Source organism: Cibotium barometz, chromosome 11, assembly GCF_041138505.1.
Source record: "Cibotium barometz isolate CiBa-2024 chromosome 11, ASM4113850v1, whole genome shotgun sequence".
NCBI classification, from domain to species: Eukaryota; Viridiplantae; Streptophyta; class Polypodiopsida; order Cyatheales; family Cibotiaceae; genus Cibotium; species Cibotium barometz.
In genome coordinates this window covers 5,513,090-5,529,894 of record NC_141056.1, presented here as the reverse complement: position 1 = coordinate 5,529,894, position 16,805 = coordinate 5,513,090, and the positions used below count along the sequence as shown (strand labels likewise).

The window sequence follows — 16,805 nt, the reverse complement described above, 5'->3', positions numbered from 1 at the left end:
GTTTCAGGACTTTTGTGATGCTAAAGGCATCAAGAGGGAGCTCTCTGCTCCTTATGATCCTCCACAAAACGGGACAGCAGAGAGGATGAACAGGACCATTCAGGAGAAGGTCCATTCTATGTTGTCACATGCTGCGTTACCTCATGGTTTTTGGGCTGAAGCTGTTATGACAGCCGTTCATCTTATAAACAGGTCACCTAACACGAGGCTTGGTGGGAAAGTGCCGGAGGAAGTATGGACAGGGAAGCCTCCGTCCTACAAGCACTTGAGAGTGTTTGGTTGCGTTGCGTACGTGCACATACGCAGGGAAATACGCACCAAACTTGATCCTAAGTCTCACAAATGCATATTCCTAAGATATGGTGACAGAGGTGAAATGGGATATAGACTTTGGGATCCAGTGAATAGAAAGATTATACGCAGCAATGATGTCATTTTTGATGAAACATGCATGTATAAGGAGCCTACAAGGCAACAGGAGCCTGGCGGAGTCATCTTTGATGATGATGGACATCCTGGACAACAACCAAGGGCTGTAAATCAACCATTACAGCAACAAAACCAAACCTTAAATGGTGCTGGAAATGGTCCAAATGGACAGTCAGAGATGGCAGAAGATATCCCTATAGATATCCCACAGTTAGAAGAGATACCGGGCATGATCTTTCAACCTTGCATGGAACAGGAGCCACCAATAGGTGATACGCAGGCTGGACAGCAACCTGCAAATGATGATCATTGGGTAAAGAGGTCCACAAGACCCTCCAGACCCCCTGACAGGTTTGTTCCAAGGGTTGACTACTTCATGCTCACTGACTGTGGGGAGCCCTCTTGTTATAAGGAGGCTTTACAGAGGGCAGACAAGGCTCTTTGGGAGCGTGCTATGAAGTCAGAGATGGATTCTCTGCACAAAAATGGAACATGGAAGTTGGTGCATTTGCCTACAGGCAAGAAGGTTTTGCCATGCAAGTGGCTTTACAGGCTCAAAGTTGCACCTGATGCAAAGCCAAGATACAAAGCCAGGTTAGTGGCTAAGGGCTTCAAGCAAGAATATGGTGTGGACTTTGATGAGATCTTCTCTCCAGTGGTCAAAAGGACCACACTTAGAGCTGTATTAGCTTTGGTTGCTCATGATGATCTGGATTTGATTCAGACGGATGTGAATACTGCTTTTCTTCACGGTGATCTCCATGAGGAGATATATGAGGGTTATGCAGTGAATGGAAAGGAGAAGCTTGTATGCAAGCTGAAAAAGAGTCTTTATGGGCTCAAACAGGCCCCAAGGGAATGGTATCATAAATTTGATACATTCATGAAGGATTTCAGGAGGAGTGACATAGATCACTGCTTATACACCAAGAAAGCTTTGGATGGCAATCTATTGATCCTCATCTTGTATGTTGATGATATGTTGATTGCCGGGAAATCTCGTAAAGAGATGGATGCCTTGAAGAAGAGGCTGCATCAGACCTTTGATATGAAGGATTTGAGTGATGCAAATCGCATTTTGGGTATGCGGATACTTCAGGACAGAAATCAGCATGTGTTGTATTTGTCTCAGAAGGAATACATTGGCAAAGTTTTGCAGAGGTTCAATATGGAGGGAGGGAAGAAGACTAGTACTCCTTTGCCTCCATATGTGAAACTCAGTGCTATGGACAGCCCACAGTCGGATAGTGACAGGGCTGATATGGCCAAGATTCCGTATGCTTCAGCTTGTGGCAGTCTCATGTATGCCATGGTTGCTACCAGGCCGGACATTGCATTTGCAGTGGGAGTGGTTACTAGATACATGGCCAACCCTGGCAAGAATCATTGGGAAGCAGTGAAAGGTGTCATGAGATACCTGAAGGGCACACAGGATATGTGCATCTGCTTTGGCAAACAGGATGCATTAGTGCATGGTTACACGGATTCGGATTATGCCGGTCATCCAGATAACCGGAAGTCTACTACCGGTTATGTGTTTACATTCACAGGAGGTGCTGTGTCATGGATATCCACGATGCAGAAGTGCACTGCCTTATCTACTACAGAGGCCGAGTATATTGCAGCCACAGAGGCTTGCAAGGAGGCATTATGGCTATCTCGGTTAGTGGTTGATTTGGGTTATACAGGGGATATTCCATTGTTGCATTGTGACAGTCAAAGTGCCATCCAGTTGGCAAAGAACCCTGTCTTTCATGCAAAGGCGAAGCATGTGGATGTGAAGTATCACCTTATCAGAGAGGTGATAGAGAACAAGCTGATTCAGCTTGTCAAGATTCATACGGATGACAACCCGACTGATCTATTGAGAAAGAGTTTGCCTCCAGAGCGGTTTGCTCATTGCAGACACTTGATGGGCATTGGATGAGGCCAGTTTCAGCCTTCATATGGCCTTGTATATTATCATGTACATGCTGATTTTTTCTTTTCCTTCACTTAAGGGCACATTGCCTTTAAGTGGGAGGTTGTTGGAGTAAAGGCATTATGCCCACCCTTATAGTGTGTACAAGCCCATAAGTTTTATAGTACATAGTACACTTAGTATTTTTAATGTACTAAGTGCACTATGTGTACTAGAGAAAATATACATGTGTGATAGGGGAGTCACACACTCATACTTTGTGAGTTGACTTATCCCCACACGTCTCTCTCTCTCTCTCTCCCTTCTTCTCTGTGTGTCTCCCACATGAAACCCTAATTGTTTCAGCAGAGCTTCTTAAGCTCCCTTCACATACTCAATCATTCCTCCAAACTGTTGGAACAATTGACTCCACTGGTGTTGTCTATCACTCCACTGGGCACTTGGCATGGTTTGCAACCGCTTCAAGGCCTGGTGATCTGTCTTCACAGTAAATTCCCTTCATAAAGAAAAGGTTTCCACTGTTTCAAGGCTGTGATAACCCCTAGCAACTCTGTCATATACAAAATAATTTCTTTCTGTGTCATTTAACTTCTTGCTATAATATGCCACTAATCTGCCTTCCTATTGCAAAACTGCTCCTATGGCAAGATTACTAGCATCGATGATTACCTCAAAAGGATCATCCCATGATGCGAGCTTAAGAACAGGTGCTTCGGATGCTGCCTTTTGTAAAGCAAAGAAAGCCTCTAAAGCCTTACCTGTGACAGAAACTTTTTGTCTTCTGGTCTTCACACCCTTGAGCAAATCTGTCAACGGCATTGCAAGGTTAGAAAACCGATCCATATGCGAGCTATATGCTTGGCACAAGCCCACAAAGGAACGTATCTCTTGGGCTGTCTTTGGAACGTCCCAATCTCTTCAAGACGAGAGGGTGGGGGTCTTGGTGGAAGATCATCCCTCAACATGATGTCTTGAAGTTGCTGGAGGAGGCCGGTCATCTGGGGTTCTAATGGAGTTAAGGTGGATGTCGCAATCTGCCGTTGGCGGGCATAGATCATCGCACACTCAACTCCCTTTCTGATAGCTCTACTGGCTTGAAGATGGGAAATAAGTGGAATACCTTGAATACTCCGATCCTCGCAAATGATAGTAGGCTCAAGTAAACCTTCGACGATTGTGAAGGTGTCCTACCTCCAATCAGGAATGGGCGCATACCGGCGGAACCACTGAATCCCAAGGATCGTGTCGCACCCAAGAAGAGGCGAGACAATGAAGTCCCTCTGAAACTGGGCCTTATGAACTGTGAAGGCAAACTGTTGAGCTTTCTGAGAAATATGATATCGTGGGCCGAGAGGGAACCCGTCCACGTCCAAATGATACGGCACAAGGGCACATTGCATCTTGGTCGCCAACTGCAGAGAGATGGCATCTTCTGAACTGTCCATGTCGAAGAGAACAACAAATTGTTGCCCCTTCGCTGTGCCATAAGCTCTGATAAGACCTTTCTGACGCTCCTCAAATCCGCCCTCCTGCTTATCATCGAATACCATTGTGGGTACCGCATTCAAAGCGAGCAAAAGCTGAACAGCATTGGTGGTTGAGGGCGGGGGTGGAGGAGGTGGTACAGTTGTGGCGATTGGCACTCTAGAGGTTGGTTGTTTTCTCTTTTCCGCCTACCATTTGGTGCAGTCCTTTTTGGCATGTCCAGTGTGGTGGCAGAAAAAACAACGGTTCTCTTTGAAGTACCATTCCTTCTCATCTGACTGCAGAAATCCTCCCGTAAGGCCCTCCTTGATCTTTTCTTCAGGGGTCTTCCTAGGTCCATCTTGTCGCTCCTTCCCAGAGCTATTCTAGCCCTTCTTCTTTTGATCCTTGTTGTTGTTATTGTGGTTGGGAGCCACCTTACCTGACTGCTGATTAGACCCCTCGTTCTGCTGGGTGGTTTGTGTCTGCTGCTAAGGTTTGGGGATGACTGGAGTGGTCTTGGGCTTGCCTCCATTGAGCATCATCTCATGATTCTGCGCAAGAGTCAAAGCCCTGTCATATGTCTGAGGTTCAAAATTTCGAACGGGGAAACGAATGCTTGGATCCAATCCCCGAATGAACTGCTTGAGCTTCTCCTCCTCGGATTTCCCCAACTGTTGAGCTAAAGTGATCACCTTATTGGAGTAAGTGAGCACACGAGAGCCGTTCTAGGTGAGTTTGTAGAACTCCTCTTCTAGATTTGTCATGTACTGCAGAGGTAGAAACATGGTCTTCAAATCCGACACAAAAGTGTCCCAATCATAGTCCAGTAAGCTAGTGCAAGGATCTGTATGCAAACGGTACCAATGTTGCCACCAAGTGACTGCATCACCCGTGAGGTGTGGAGCTGCCAGATGGACTTTGTCTTGGGGTTCTGTGATCTTTGAAAGAGGAAAGTGGACAACAAACTGGTGAATAAACTGAGTCACAACCGAATGGTCGCACTTGCCCCGTCATACTTGGTGAAGTTCGGTGAGGCACAAATAACTGTTGTCGAGGCTACGGCTGGGATTGTGGAGGATTGAGCAGGGTGGAAAGAAGTTACCAAAGTCCGAAGCGTCTGTTGGAACTGGTCCCTCAAGTCTTCTCATGCCTGTTGCTCATGGTACGCCTTCACTTCGAGCTCTGCCCGCAATCGCTCCTCTTTGGCCTTGCGTTTGGCTTTCTCCACCAATTGTTCGGCCAATCTTGTTTCCCGATCTCGCTCTTCCTTTTCAGTCATCCAACGACACCATAGTTCCATTGAGGAACTTTGTTCTTTAGGTGTCTCCTGCTGAGCCAAGGTTGCCTGTAATTCACCCAGGTTTTTTTCCATATGCACTCTTTCGAGTTGAATCTGGAGTTGCCGTATCTGTTCCTTTAGCTTTTGGTTGTCTTCGTCTTCTTTTTGCGGAAGCATTTCTTCAACTGGTTCTTTTTCTTTTGTGATGTCTTCAAAGCTTGATGCCATTGTGGATGGGCGAGTGGTTTTTCCCGATCTCGGCTTTACCATCCAACGGATGCCCTCACCCTAGGTTGCCTAGTTGAATCACCTCCCAAGCTCTGATACCAATCTAGCATACGCTGAGCTAGGACCGTGTGAAACAACGGGGCCTTTTCTTTAAACCCAAGTTTAGTGAGTTTAGCAATCCTTTAAAACAGCAAACACAAAACTGAAAATAGATGTAGAAGCGTCGACACCAGATGGGATCCCGAATTATCCACTCAAGGGACCCCCCGGAGTATTTGCTTTATTTCTTCTTCTAGAGAACTGTAAACAAGCTAAACTGTGTCCACAAGACTGAGTGGACCAACTAACTGACCGCCCGCCAAACGCAAGGACAAAGCGACCAAACGCTGGGGCGAACTGTGCATAAGCTTTAGGCGTCTGTGAAGCTATCTTCGAGAGTAATACACCGGTCCGAGGACTGAGGGAAGGTGTGCTGCAAACTTCTGAAGAGGCTGAGCTTTTATGCCTCGGGCAGAGAGCACAAGTACGCTGAAAGTATGCGCAGGCATAGGCCTAAGCATACATGCTTGACTGATGATGCTGAACTCTGATTGTATGACTGAATTAGGGACTGAATTTGCTCTTGCCTTTTTATATGCCCTGGGGGTGCTGGTCGGCTGCCTGTAGAGGCTATCGGCTCTCACGACTGCTTCATTTGGCATTAAATGCTTTTAATGCCCAATCGACTGGCAAAAAAGGCTCACGACTGGCATTAAATGCCAGTAGGCTGCAGCAAACTGCTCACGAATGGCATCTAATGCTAGTCGACTACTGCAAGCATTTGATTGGCTGTTGTTTGATTAAATGGCTGGTCGGCTGGCTGCCTGTCCTGGCCGATAGGAGCCCAAGACCTCACCTGGTCTGGCCGACAGGGTCCTGTGAGCATGGAAAGGGGTTTGGCTAGCTCTTGCAAGGCTAGCCACCACTTGGGGCTGGCCTTAGGGCTGCCCCCTTCTAAATGAGATAAAACTACTTGCTCCTAGTGCAATCTACTGCTATGGTTGACCTCTACATGCTCCTGAATGATGAATGCTTGCTGAATTCTCCACAGTGGGTTAAGAGGACTGACTTGACACTCTAAGGCTAGGAGACTGACCTACATAGCTCATGCTTGACATGTCCCGGACTGGGCTCACAAAGGGGTCACGGCTTACGACAAATAAACCTAAAAGGTACTACTTCTCTACATGAATCTTTCACTGTTGATGAGCTAGTTTGTCACCATGTACCACAGTGTATGGGTGCATGTGACACAAGTTTACCTCAATATCCCCGTTCTCCCATAAAAATCTATATGCCGACTGAGAGACCAGAATAATATCATCTGCATATAGCATAATGTGGACTGTGGTACCTGAGATGTCAACCCCGTCCCCACCACAGTTGTATTAATGTCTTCAAAAGGCCAAAATGACCTATCAGACCAAAAGCTTACATCATATCCATGAGGTACATCATCCTGGGTACAAAATAGTAATAAAGAAAGATAACAAAAAATCTAGAACTTTACAATCTAATCTAGGTACATGAGCAGAGAGCTCTCATATCACCCTAATACATCCCTCATGGGCCGCTGTGACATGGTGCTCAAGGTGGTAAAACTGAGCTGACGCAAGAAGGTCCTGCGATGATAGGAGATGATGGCCCGGATCTTCCTATGGTGGCGTGGCCGTGGGCGAGGGCCATGGGGTCTGGGGCGTCGAGCTCCGAATAACTCAGTGGCTCTGTCGAGTGTCACACCTCTCAGCAGCCGAGCTCCTACACTAGCCTATGCTCTCTGTGTTGATCCTCGAGCAAGTACAGCTGATCTGGATCTCACTAAGGACTCCCTGTGTTTACCGAGCTCTAGAAGAAAAAGTCCCAGGCATCTCTGATCCGGGAAGTCCATGATCGTGGAAAGTGGTCCGAACCCAGCTCGGAAGAGGCAGTGGAACCCCCCCTGAATCTCATAGTATACAAGGTATCAGCATATGTAATGGTCCTCTGTCTCGGGCTCTGTGTGACAGAGCTGGCATATCCTGTCCTCTGGTGTGGCTGCCCTAGCCCATATCTGGCAATCTCCACTCTCAGCTGGTGGGACGAGGTGCAGATCTGGCCGATCGCACATCTCACCCCAAAGGATAGGTGTATGTCCATGTAGCGTGGACCGATTTTCGTCCTCTGTAAGGCATAGGAGGTGATCTCTGTAGAAGGCCATCTTCGTCCCCATTGGACGACTAGGTGACCTCCATGTCCTCTGAGTATCCAATCTGACAATGTCCTTCCTGATAACCATGTTCCGCTCTGTGCGGCTAAGAGCAAATGACGGGGCCTCTATGCTGTACTGGAAGGGGGGGAATGCCTCCATCTGCATACCGCGCATGCCAAACCAAGTGCCTACCTGTGCATACCAGCACTCTCAAGTGTCAACTGTCTCTAGGACTCCACGGCTAGCCGAGGGTATCTATCAAGTGGAAGCTCCCATAGCCTATGCCAGTATGTTACTGTCTGGAATAGAGCCTCTGTCACTATCGGTGCAGCCCCCATCTCTGCCCGCACAATCTCATGCGGCACTGAAGGTTTACTCCTAATCATGCGTGAGATTACTCCATCAGCTTCCACCCATCATATACTCCTCTGTATCTATCTCGGCCGGCTCTCTCCTCTGTCTCCTCCCGTGGTATAAGCTAGGACCCCTGGGGGCACCATACAGTAGTGCAGGTGTAACTAGAGTATCAAATAGCCAAAGCTTTGTCCTCGGCTCCTGAAATTGTATCTGTGAGCATTGCCTCTTTAGCGAGCGAAGGGCTACATATCCCCTCATCAATCTAGCGTCAACCGCCTTCCGCATCGAGAACTGAGGTCCAACAAAAGTGATCCCAAGGTATATATATGAGGTAACATACTCCACATGCTCTCCATTGTATGTAAACTGTACTGCAGATCTACTTATCCACTGTGAGGAGGTGTTAAAGATCATGACCTTGGTGTTTCCAAGGTTCACAGTAAGGTCCCGGTCCTCACAAAAGGCCCGTAATGCATCCAAATGCCTCTGCAGCTCCTCTTGTGAATCAGAAATAAGAACAATATCATCTGCATACAAGAGGATCGGTATCAAGACTCCTGCCAAATGTGCTCCTGGTCCTCCCTGTCTGTCTATGTAATCCGAGATCTCGTCAATGTATAGACCAAATAGAGTAGGAGACAAGGGGCAGCCCTGCTTCACCCCGATAGTGTTGTGTATGATCTCTAAGTCACCTCCTGGAGCCCATACTCTACCTGTGACTGACTCATAGAGTGTAATGATCCCCCACAGTAATTCCTGCAGTCTCCTCATCAGTCTGGCCCGTGGGACAATATCAAAAGCTTTGCGAAAATCCACAAAGTAGCACAATGATCCCCCGTAGTGTAAAGATATGCTCTAGTGTGGAGTGTCCTCTCCTGAAGCCTGCCTTAGCCGGTGCTCTGAGTCTCTGCTCCTCGGATCATCTACTAAGCTCATGCTCCAAAATCGAACCATAAATCTTGGCCAAGGTGTGACCAATCATGATAGTCCTATAGTTGTTGGGGTCCACGGGGTCACCTGCTTTCAAGATAGGTACAATAGTATTCGATGACCAGCTGACGGGGAAGCCCACATAAAGCCCTGTTAAACATATGAACTAGTAAAGGGGCTAGCGTCTCCCTAGCATGGAAGAAATGCTCGGTAAGGAGTCCATCATGATCCTATGCTCTCCCAGTCTGCATCCTGTCAATAGCATTTCTCACCATGCTGAGGTGAAAGAAGGAAGAGTGTGGGGGACGAGGTTTGGGTGGATGGGGGAGAGGTGGCTGCACGGGGACATGGTAGAGAGAGGTGGCATAGGTGTGCCAGGTGCTGGGTGAAGTAATCGGAGTGGGAAGGCGATGATCCTGGAAGATCCTCTAGGCCTCCTTACAGTCCCTTCCAAGAAATAGTTGGTATAGCCCCTGCTCAAGCCTGGCTAGGCAGGCTCTCTTCTTTCTCCGTGTAAGACGTCGAAAGATCACTCGCGCCTGCTAGTGACTGGTGGATCCTAGTTCCATCTCCCGATGTAGACGGGCTCGGGTATCACGACATTCCTCGTCGTACCAGCTATTTTGTGGGATAGTCCCTCCTGGTGATGTAGGGGTGGCTCTGGAGTGTGGGAGGCGGCTGTAGCGGATGTATGGAGGGTGGCTGAGAGGTGTGTAGTAAGCTCATCAAGTGGGATGTGGGGGTCGAGGTCGGAGAGGATGCGGTAGACGTGATCAGAATAGATGGAAGAGGTCTCTCTGCTGGTGAAGTGGTATCTCGGACGGTGATGGGACAAAGCAGGATGTTGCATATCGGCATGTGAGGGAGAAGGCAAGGTATGCATGGTCGGCTGCAACACCGATGGGGTGAGGAGAGATGGTAAACTCTGGAATGAGTGTGATCAGAGAGAGGGATCCCATTAGATAGTCCACTGTACTAGCTCCATGTCCGAAGGGGTAGGAGGTGAAGGAGTTGGATCTAGGCCATCTAGCCAGGCCATTATAAATGGCTAGCCTATGACCCCCGCCGAGGGCTAAGAGATACTCTCCATATTCTGTGTGGGCTGCTGTATCCTGTGATGTCCGCTCCAGATCCGTACCCACCATGTCAATCTCCTGGTACATGTGATCATCTGTCTCAAAGAAGGGTATCTGTGCACCTGCGGTGCGGGCATTGAAGTCTTCAGCCAGGAGGATGTCCCCTAGACTGGAAAAATTCATAATGTCACCATAAAGGGGCAGGTACGGGGAGAGAGAGAGAAGATAGCACTGCAGTACAGACTGTGTATAGACGCAAGAGAGAGAAAGCTTGCCCACATGTCCATGTATGATGTTCATAAAATCCCTTGTTAAGTGACCAAACCTCAAATATCAGTGTGAACACCTAACACCTTCTTCAGAGAAATGCTTTTATTCTTTGGCATCTCCCATGTTCTGTGGAAAATCCCCATTCTCACCTTGGTTTCCTAATGTGTGAAAAAATTACTCGTTAATAGATTGATTTTCACTTTGTATCCTATCTATGCGCCATCTTTGCCTCAACTTCTCCCAATTGCCTTGCTCCCTCAATTTTCCACACTAGTATCTCTGAACTATTTCTCTGCCTTAGTGCATTTGACATTTCATGTCTAAGAGTATAGTTGATTAATATTTCCATTCTACTTGTCCATTTCATGTTAGTTGTGACTAATGAGTGCTTGATCCTTTATTCTTTATATATATTTTTAACCAAATTTGTTAACCAAGTTCTTTACTTTTTGAACTCTCTATATAACTAAAGTGTACGTATCCTCATGTGCATCATTCTGTAGTCGTACCATACACCTATCATCTCATATTGCACCCACATATACCACCTTGTAGGTGAATTATAAACTTGTAAGTCATTTATAATTTATATATTATTATTTATATATGCTAATTGAAAAAGTGAACGTACCCAATGCATGCTTTGCATACTCATACCATACATGTACCGTACTGCTATGTGACCCATTTGCCTATCTTCCTTGCCTCCATAACCTGCACCATCCCTTCCTACTTGTAATGGCATTAGGTCTTCCCCAAGATAGATCTTGGTGGAATGAAGGGCCGTTCTTTTCTTCAAAAAAGCTATGTGTCGCGCCCTGTCACTGAATTTGAGAAGCAAGGGCCTCTCCTTTGTTAGGTCCTTCCCAGCCCACCATGCATCAACAAATGGTGTCCTTGTAATACCCAATTGCTTGTATAAGGTCTCTCCATCTTCTTTCAGAGATGTTCCTCCAGGAAGCCCGATGACCTATACATTCAACGCATGAGATTTCCAGCATTTATCCTCTTCCAAACTAGCCTGCATAATGGCATTCTAATTCAGATGGCTAGATCTTTGTTTCCTTGCCGCTTCCACCCATTGGGAAGCCGCCTTCATGTCGGGGGTGACATCGATGTCCTTGTTGGCAACTTCCACCCATTGGGAAGCCGCCTTCATGTCCTTAAACTTTCATCCTCAGTCTTCATAGCTGTTTTAGCCGCCTGTAGGTCTTCCTGGAATTTTGCATTGGCCCTCTTTAGTTTCTCTAACTTTAATGAGATAGCAACCTATGCAGACACTTCTCCCTCTCCCTTTTCTCTATCTGTAGCAGAGACCTTGAATCCCACAATTTTGGTCTCTTACTGGGCTTTCAACCTTGCAATGTCTATTTCATGTTGCTCTTGTAGTTCTGCCAAAACTTTCTCGTTTACTTCATCTTGATGTGAAAAGATGTCCCGCAGGGGAGCAAACCCGTCATGATCCATGCAGCCATATCCATGGGTTTCTCTCTGTTGACGAAAGTCAAGACTTTGTCGATTTTCTCCTTCAAGTTCCCCTACAGCCCATTCCATCCTTTGGATCGAGTCATTGGCTATGTTTCTCAATAACCACTTGAAGAAGAGGGGGGGCAAACAGGTTGGGTGGACTCAGCACAATTGGGCAGGCAAATTTCATCTATAGGGAAAGATTGATCTGCAGGGCAAACTCAATATTGGAGGAAAAAAGATCTGAAGAGCAAAATCAATTTGCAGGAAAATTTGAAAATTAGAAAGAAGGCAAAATCAATTTAGGAAGGCGAAAGGGGCGTAGGAGGAGCAGCATGGCAGGACAAGTATGCAGCAAGGGGAGTTCTCGAACGAGGCAGGGCAGCATGGGTGGAGCAGCAGAGGGGTGGGCGACGCCCAGATGTGCGTAAATGGCGCAAAGACGACAGGTAGCAGGGGCTGAAGGGCGCAAACAACAGCTACACGGTGGCCCAATAGTTCAGCTGGCAAGAGCCACATCATAGCAGCGCACAGAGAGATTTGGGTGAAAACCCTAAACGCACAGAAAAACCCAGCTATGCAGAGGCTCTGGCTGCACATAAACCCTAACCGCAGGAAACCCTAGACGTAACTATGTAGGTAGAAATCCTAAGAGCACAGAGAAACTAAACTAAAAAACACTAAATGAGAAAGAAAGAAAGAAAAAAAGATTGCATTAACGTCTACAAAGGACCCAAAGGGTTTATGACACCAAAAAGATGTTACATATGATTCATGATAAACTGGATGTCAAGACAACATGAAAAAGTAAAAACAAGCTGCCAAAAGAAAGACAATATACACCTAGATGAATCCAAGAACATGCCCAAATTCACCTTATAAGAAAATACAATATATAACCTCATGGTAGTCATCCACAAGACAAAAAACCATCAACTCCATCATGCATAGTATGGACTAGATATTAATACATCCCCACTAATGTCATCAGTGCCCAATAGTGGGTGTAGAGCTTGGTATCAATATATGCTCCCACACACCCCACGCGTGCACACACACACACACAAGAGCATACATTCATACAAAGCTCTCCAGAGATACAAGGCAGACTCAGCCATAATGAAGCCTAGCACTAAGGATCATAACAAATAGAAAGAATTATTACAACAAAAAAGGTAGTTGATAGGGTATATGCACCACTAAAGATAGAAAGAATTAACACAATATCAACTGGCTGCAACTTGGACGAAAACTTCACAATGTGAAATTTGCATGTCCGCTAATACAGCATAAAGATATACCTAGATGAATCCAGGAACATGCCCAAATTCACCTTATAAGAAAGTGCAATTTATAACCTCATAGTAGTCATCCACAAGACAATAAATCATCAACTCCATCAGCGCCCAATAGTGCCAAAAGAAAGACAAGGCCAGAGTACAATGGAATTGGCAGAAAAACCTCGTGTCCAAACTCATCATGTGTCATCCTCTCCTATGGCTGTGTACATGGAAGCAATATCCGAGCCCAATAGTGCCAAAAGAAAGACAAGGCCAGAGTACAATGGAATTGGCAGAAAAACCTCGTGTCCAAACTCATCATGTGTCATCCTCTCCTATGGCTGTGTACATGGAAGCAATATCCGTTGCCAGTGAGGAAGCCACTGGATGGTGCTGGAGAATGTCCCAGATCTTGAGGTGATGAGTAGAGAGTGTGGGTCTCTAGAGGCGAGGGCATCTAGCTGTCTAAAGGGCTTTTGCTCTCCCTTGGATGACTCCACGAGTGCGTGGTGCCAGCATGCCACGGGCCCAAGGTGTACTCACTTTGTGGGGTCGCTTGATTCTCCCTAAGTCCATTTGTCCCAGCAGATCTGGCACGCGCTGGGAAAGAGAGAGAGAGAGAGAGACCAACCAGGAGTGTAGACAGGAACATCCACAACAGCATTCTCCTCATCTAAGAATTGCCTTATTTGAATAAAAACTTTACATGAAACAGAACAGCAAAAGAAGGCAGATCTATAACCATTACACATCATTGTTATTTGCCACACACCACGTTCTCAAAAGGCATCCCTTGTTTTCCAGCATCATATGCATAGTTACGCAGTTCTTCGAAACTGATGTCACCAACAATATCATTTGTAAGGCTGAAAAACAGGGGAAAAAAAAGGATTAAACCATCTGTTTAGATTTGTATTGTGCCCATTCCTAGACGTTAGAAGATAGACAAGCTATCCAAGTAATATCAACACATTAATAGCACACATGTAATAGGATCGCGGAACACACAAGTTAACAATCCTAAGAGGTGAGTTGTACTTACTACTTTCCATGAGCATAGCTAGTGAGCCTCCAATAAACTGGTTGTTCATTTTGTAGATCCTCCTTTATCTGCAACTTACATTCTCTTGGATCAGAGCACCTGGGCCAGAAGGAAAGGTCACATGACATGATTGCTCATACATGAATACATGGACAGGTCAACTAGTCAGTACTCCAAGCATTGAAAGGAGTGGCGTATCATATAAATAACATTACAAGAACTCTAACAACACACGCTAAAAACTGTACAAGAGCAATATCCGAACACTGTTACATCATTTCCGGAATAACTCTAAAACCAATCAATATTCCTCTTCTGCAAAATGCTGATAATGATGTTCTCATGAATGGATAAAGGGGTTCCAGACCAAAGGCTGCCGAAGCCGCTCCTCTGAGGCTGTCGGAGCGATCTGTGTTCCTAGTATTCCATGATAAGTTTCCATGGACAGTTTCGTATCACCCCAGTGAGACAGCTATGTTTATGTTTTGTTTATGTTTTATTTTCCATTCCATGATGAGATATGCCATGGACATTATTGTATCACTTTGGTCTCATGGGCCCATTGGGTCTTTAGTAGACGCTCTCTCTCTCTCTCTCTCTCTCTCTCTCTCTCTCTCTCTCTCTCTCTCTAATGTTCACCGCTGTTCTGTTCGCTCTGTTCGCGCCTCTGTGCGTAGCCGCCGCCTTCGCCACTGCTCGCCGCCCTCTCCCGCCTGGGTTGGCTCTGTTCTGTCTGGACCCGCTATGCTATTCTGTTCGCCTTGCTGCCCTGCTCACAGTATGCTGGCCCGTCTGCCTGTCTGCTAGCCCCTCCACCTCCGTTCTCCTAGCCACCCTTCCTCAGGCCCCCAAGGCAGCAACATAACTCTCTCTCTCTCTCTCTCCTACCTACTTACCTCTCTCTCTCTCTCTCTCTCTCTCTCTCTCTCTCTCTCTCGCGCCTGCTATTCCCCCTGCTCGCCGCCGCCGCCGCCCTGTTCGCTTCCGCCGCCCTGCTGCTCGCTTCCGCCGCCTTCCCTCCCGCCTGCAATTCGCCCTGCTCGCCGCCGCCGCCTGCTGTTTGCCCTGCTCACCGCCCCCTCTCTGTTCGAACTTGCTGTCACCCCCCCCCCCCGCCTGCTGCCCTGTTCGCTGTTCGCCGCACAGTTCTACTGGCAATATGCTGGCCAGCGTATCTATCGGCTAGGCTGTGTGCCCCCTTTCCCCACCCACCCACCCACCCACCCACCCACTCACTCACCCTTGCTCAGGCCCCCAAGGTCTGGGGTAGTTATGCAGCATCTCTATATACAGTTCCTGGACAGACACCTTTTCCTGACCCGCCAACACCATGCCCACAGACATGTACTTTCTTTACCGCAGAGATGGTAAGGAAGGCCATTGATAGCATGAAGACTAGGAGAGCATATGATCATGATGGATTGGTCGCTGAGCACTTTATTCATGCGAGAGACATGCTGGCAGAGCTTCTAGCAGTGATGTTCAATCGTGCTATGTGCGAAGGCTTTCCCGAGACTTGGAGTAGGTCCACCATCGTGCCTATCTTCAAGTCAGGGGACCCTATGGAGCCAGGGAATTATCGCACTATTATGATTGGTCACACACTAGCACGATTGTATGCATCCATTCTTGAGCAGCAGTTGAGTAGATGGGCAGAGAGAGAGGGCATTCGAGCAGAGGGACAGGCAGGGTTCAGGAGAGGTTTCTCTACTCTTGACCACATCTTGACTCTGCGGGCCATTATTGAGGAGGGCAAGTCGCATGGGCGACGGATTTATTGTAGCTTTGTGGACTTCCGCAAAGCATTTGATACAGTGCCCAGAGCCAGATTGATGAGGCGATTACAGGAGATGGGGGTACCCACAGAGCTCATATAGGGGATTATGGCTTTATATAGATCAGTTGCAGGACAGGTACGCACCCCAGAGGGGGTCTCTACTTTGGTTCACTCCACTATAGGAGTGAAGCAAGGTTGCCCATTATCTCCTTCATTGTTTGGTATGTATGTGGATGAGGCTTCTGACTACATTGAGAGATTGGGGGACAGAGAAGCCCAGCTAGCAGGTACATGGATCCCACTATTGTTATATGCTGATAATATTGTGTTGATCTCTGACTCCCCTGAGGGTATGCAGCGTCATCTGGATGCTTTACATGAGTTTGCACATGATAGTGGATTGTCTGTCAACCTTGGCAAAACCAAGGTTATGGTGTTTAACACCACGCCACAATGGGTTAGGCGATCAGCTTCCACATTTACATATGGGCAGGAGATTGTGGAGTATACAGATGCATATACATATCTTGGGGTAGTATTCAGTGGGCCAGTGTTTTCGATGAGAAGAGCAGCAGAGACTAGATTGACTAGAGCACATGCAGCCCTGGGTGGTTTGGAGAGGATGTGTTCGCAGGTTCAGTTTTAGGAACCTCGAACGAAACTTTGGCTTTTTGACACTCTAGTGACATCAGCTATGCTTTATGGAGTGCAGATATGGGGACCTTCAGTGGGCCATCACAGCGTAGGCAGGTGGAGAGGTATGGAGAGGCCTTTGGTATCTATGATTGCTAGGATTATTAGAGCCAAGGCCGTGGGACCTCATGAGATTATTCGAGCAGAGCTGGCGGCTGCCCCTCTAGTGATTGAGGCTCTTACGAGATCAGTCTCCTACATACATGGCTTGTGGGATCTCCCCCGAGACAAATATGCACGCCTCGCCCTGGAGTCCTCCCGACAGTTAGCTTTACAGGGAGACACGGCTTGTTGGTATGGACAGATAACATATTGGTTCCAGGCACATGGTTTTAGCATGGACAGATTGCCTCCCTTCCAGT

General features: G+C 47.2%; 1 protein-coding gene across 15 annotated transcripts in view; it reads right to left on the bottom strand.

Annotated features, from left to right (window-relative positions):
* LOC147633684 (Zinc finger C-x8-C-x5-C-x3-H type family protein) overlaps positions 1-16,805 on the bottom strand; it is a 113,245-nt gene that overhangs the window by 58,746 nt on the left and 37,694 nt on the right. For all 15 annotated transcript variants that reach the window (XM_086804673.1, XM_086804676.1, XM_086804674.1 and 12 more), the window contains 2 exons: positions 13,974-14,072; positions 13,704-13,797 (listed from right to left, as the gene is read on the bottom strand). In XM_086804673.1, the coding sequence (XP_086660799.1) occupies positions 13,704-13,797; positions 13,974-14,072 (193 nt within the window). The remainder of the gene's footprint in view (positions 1-13,703; positions 13,798-13,973; positions 14,073-16,805) is intronic.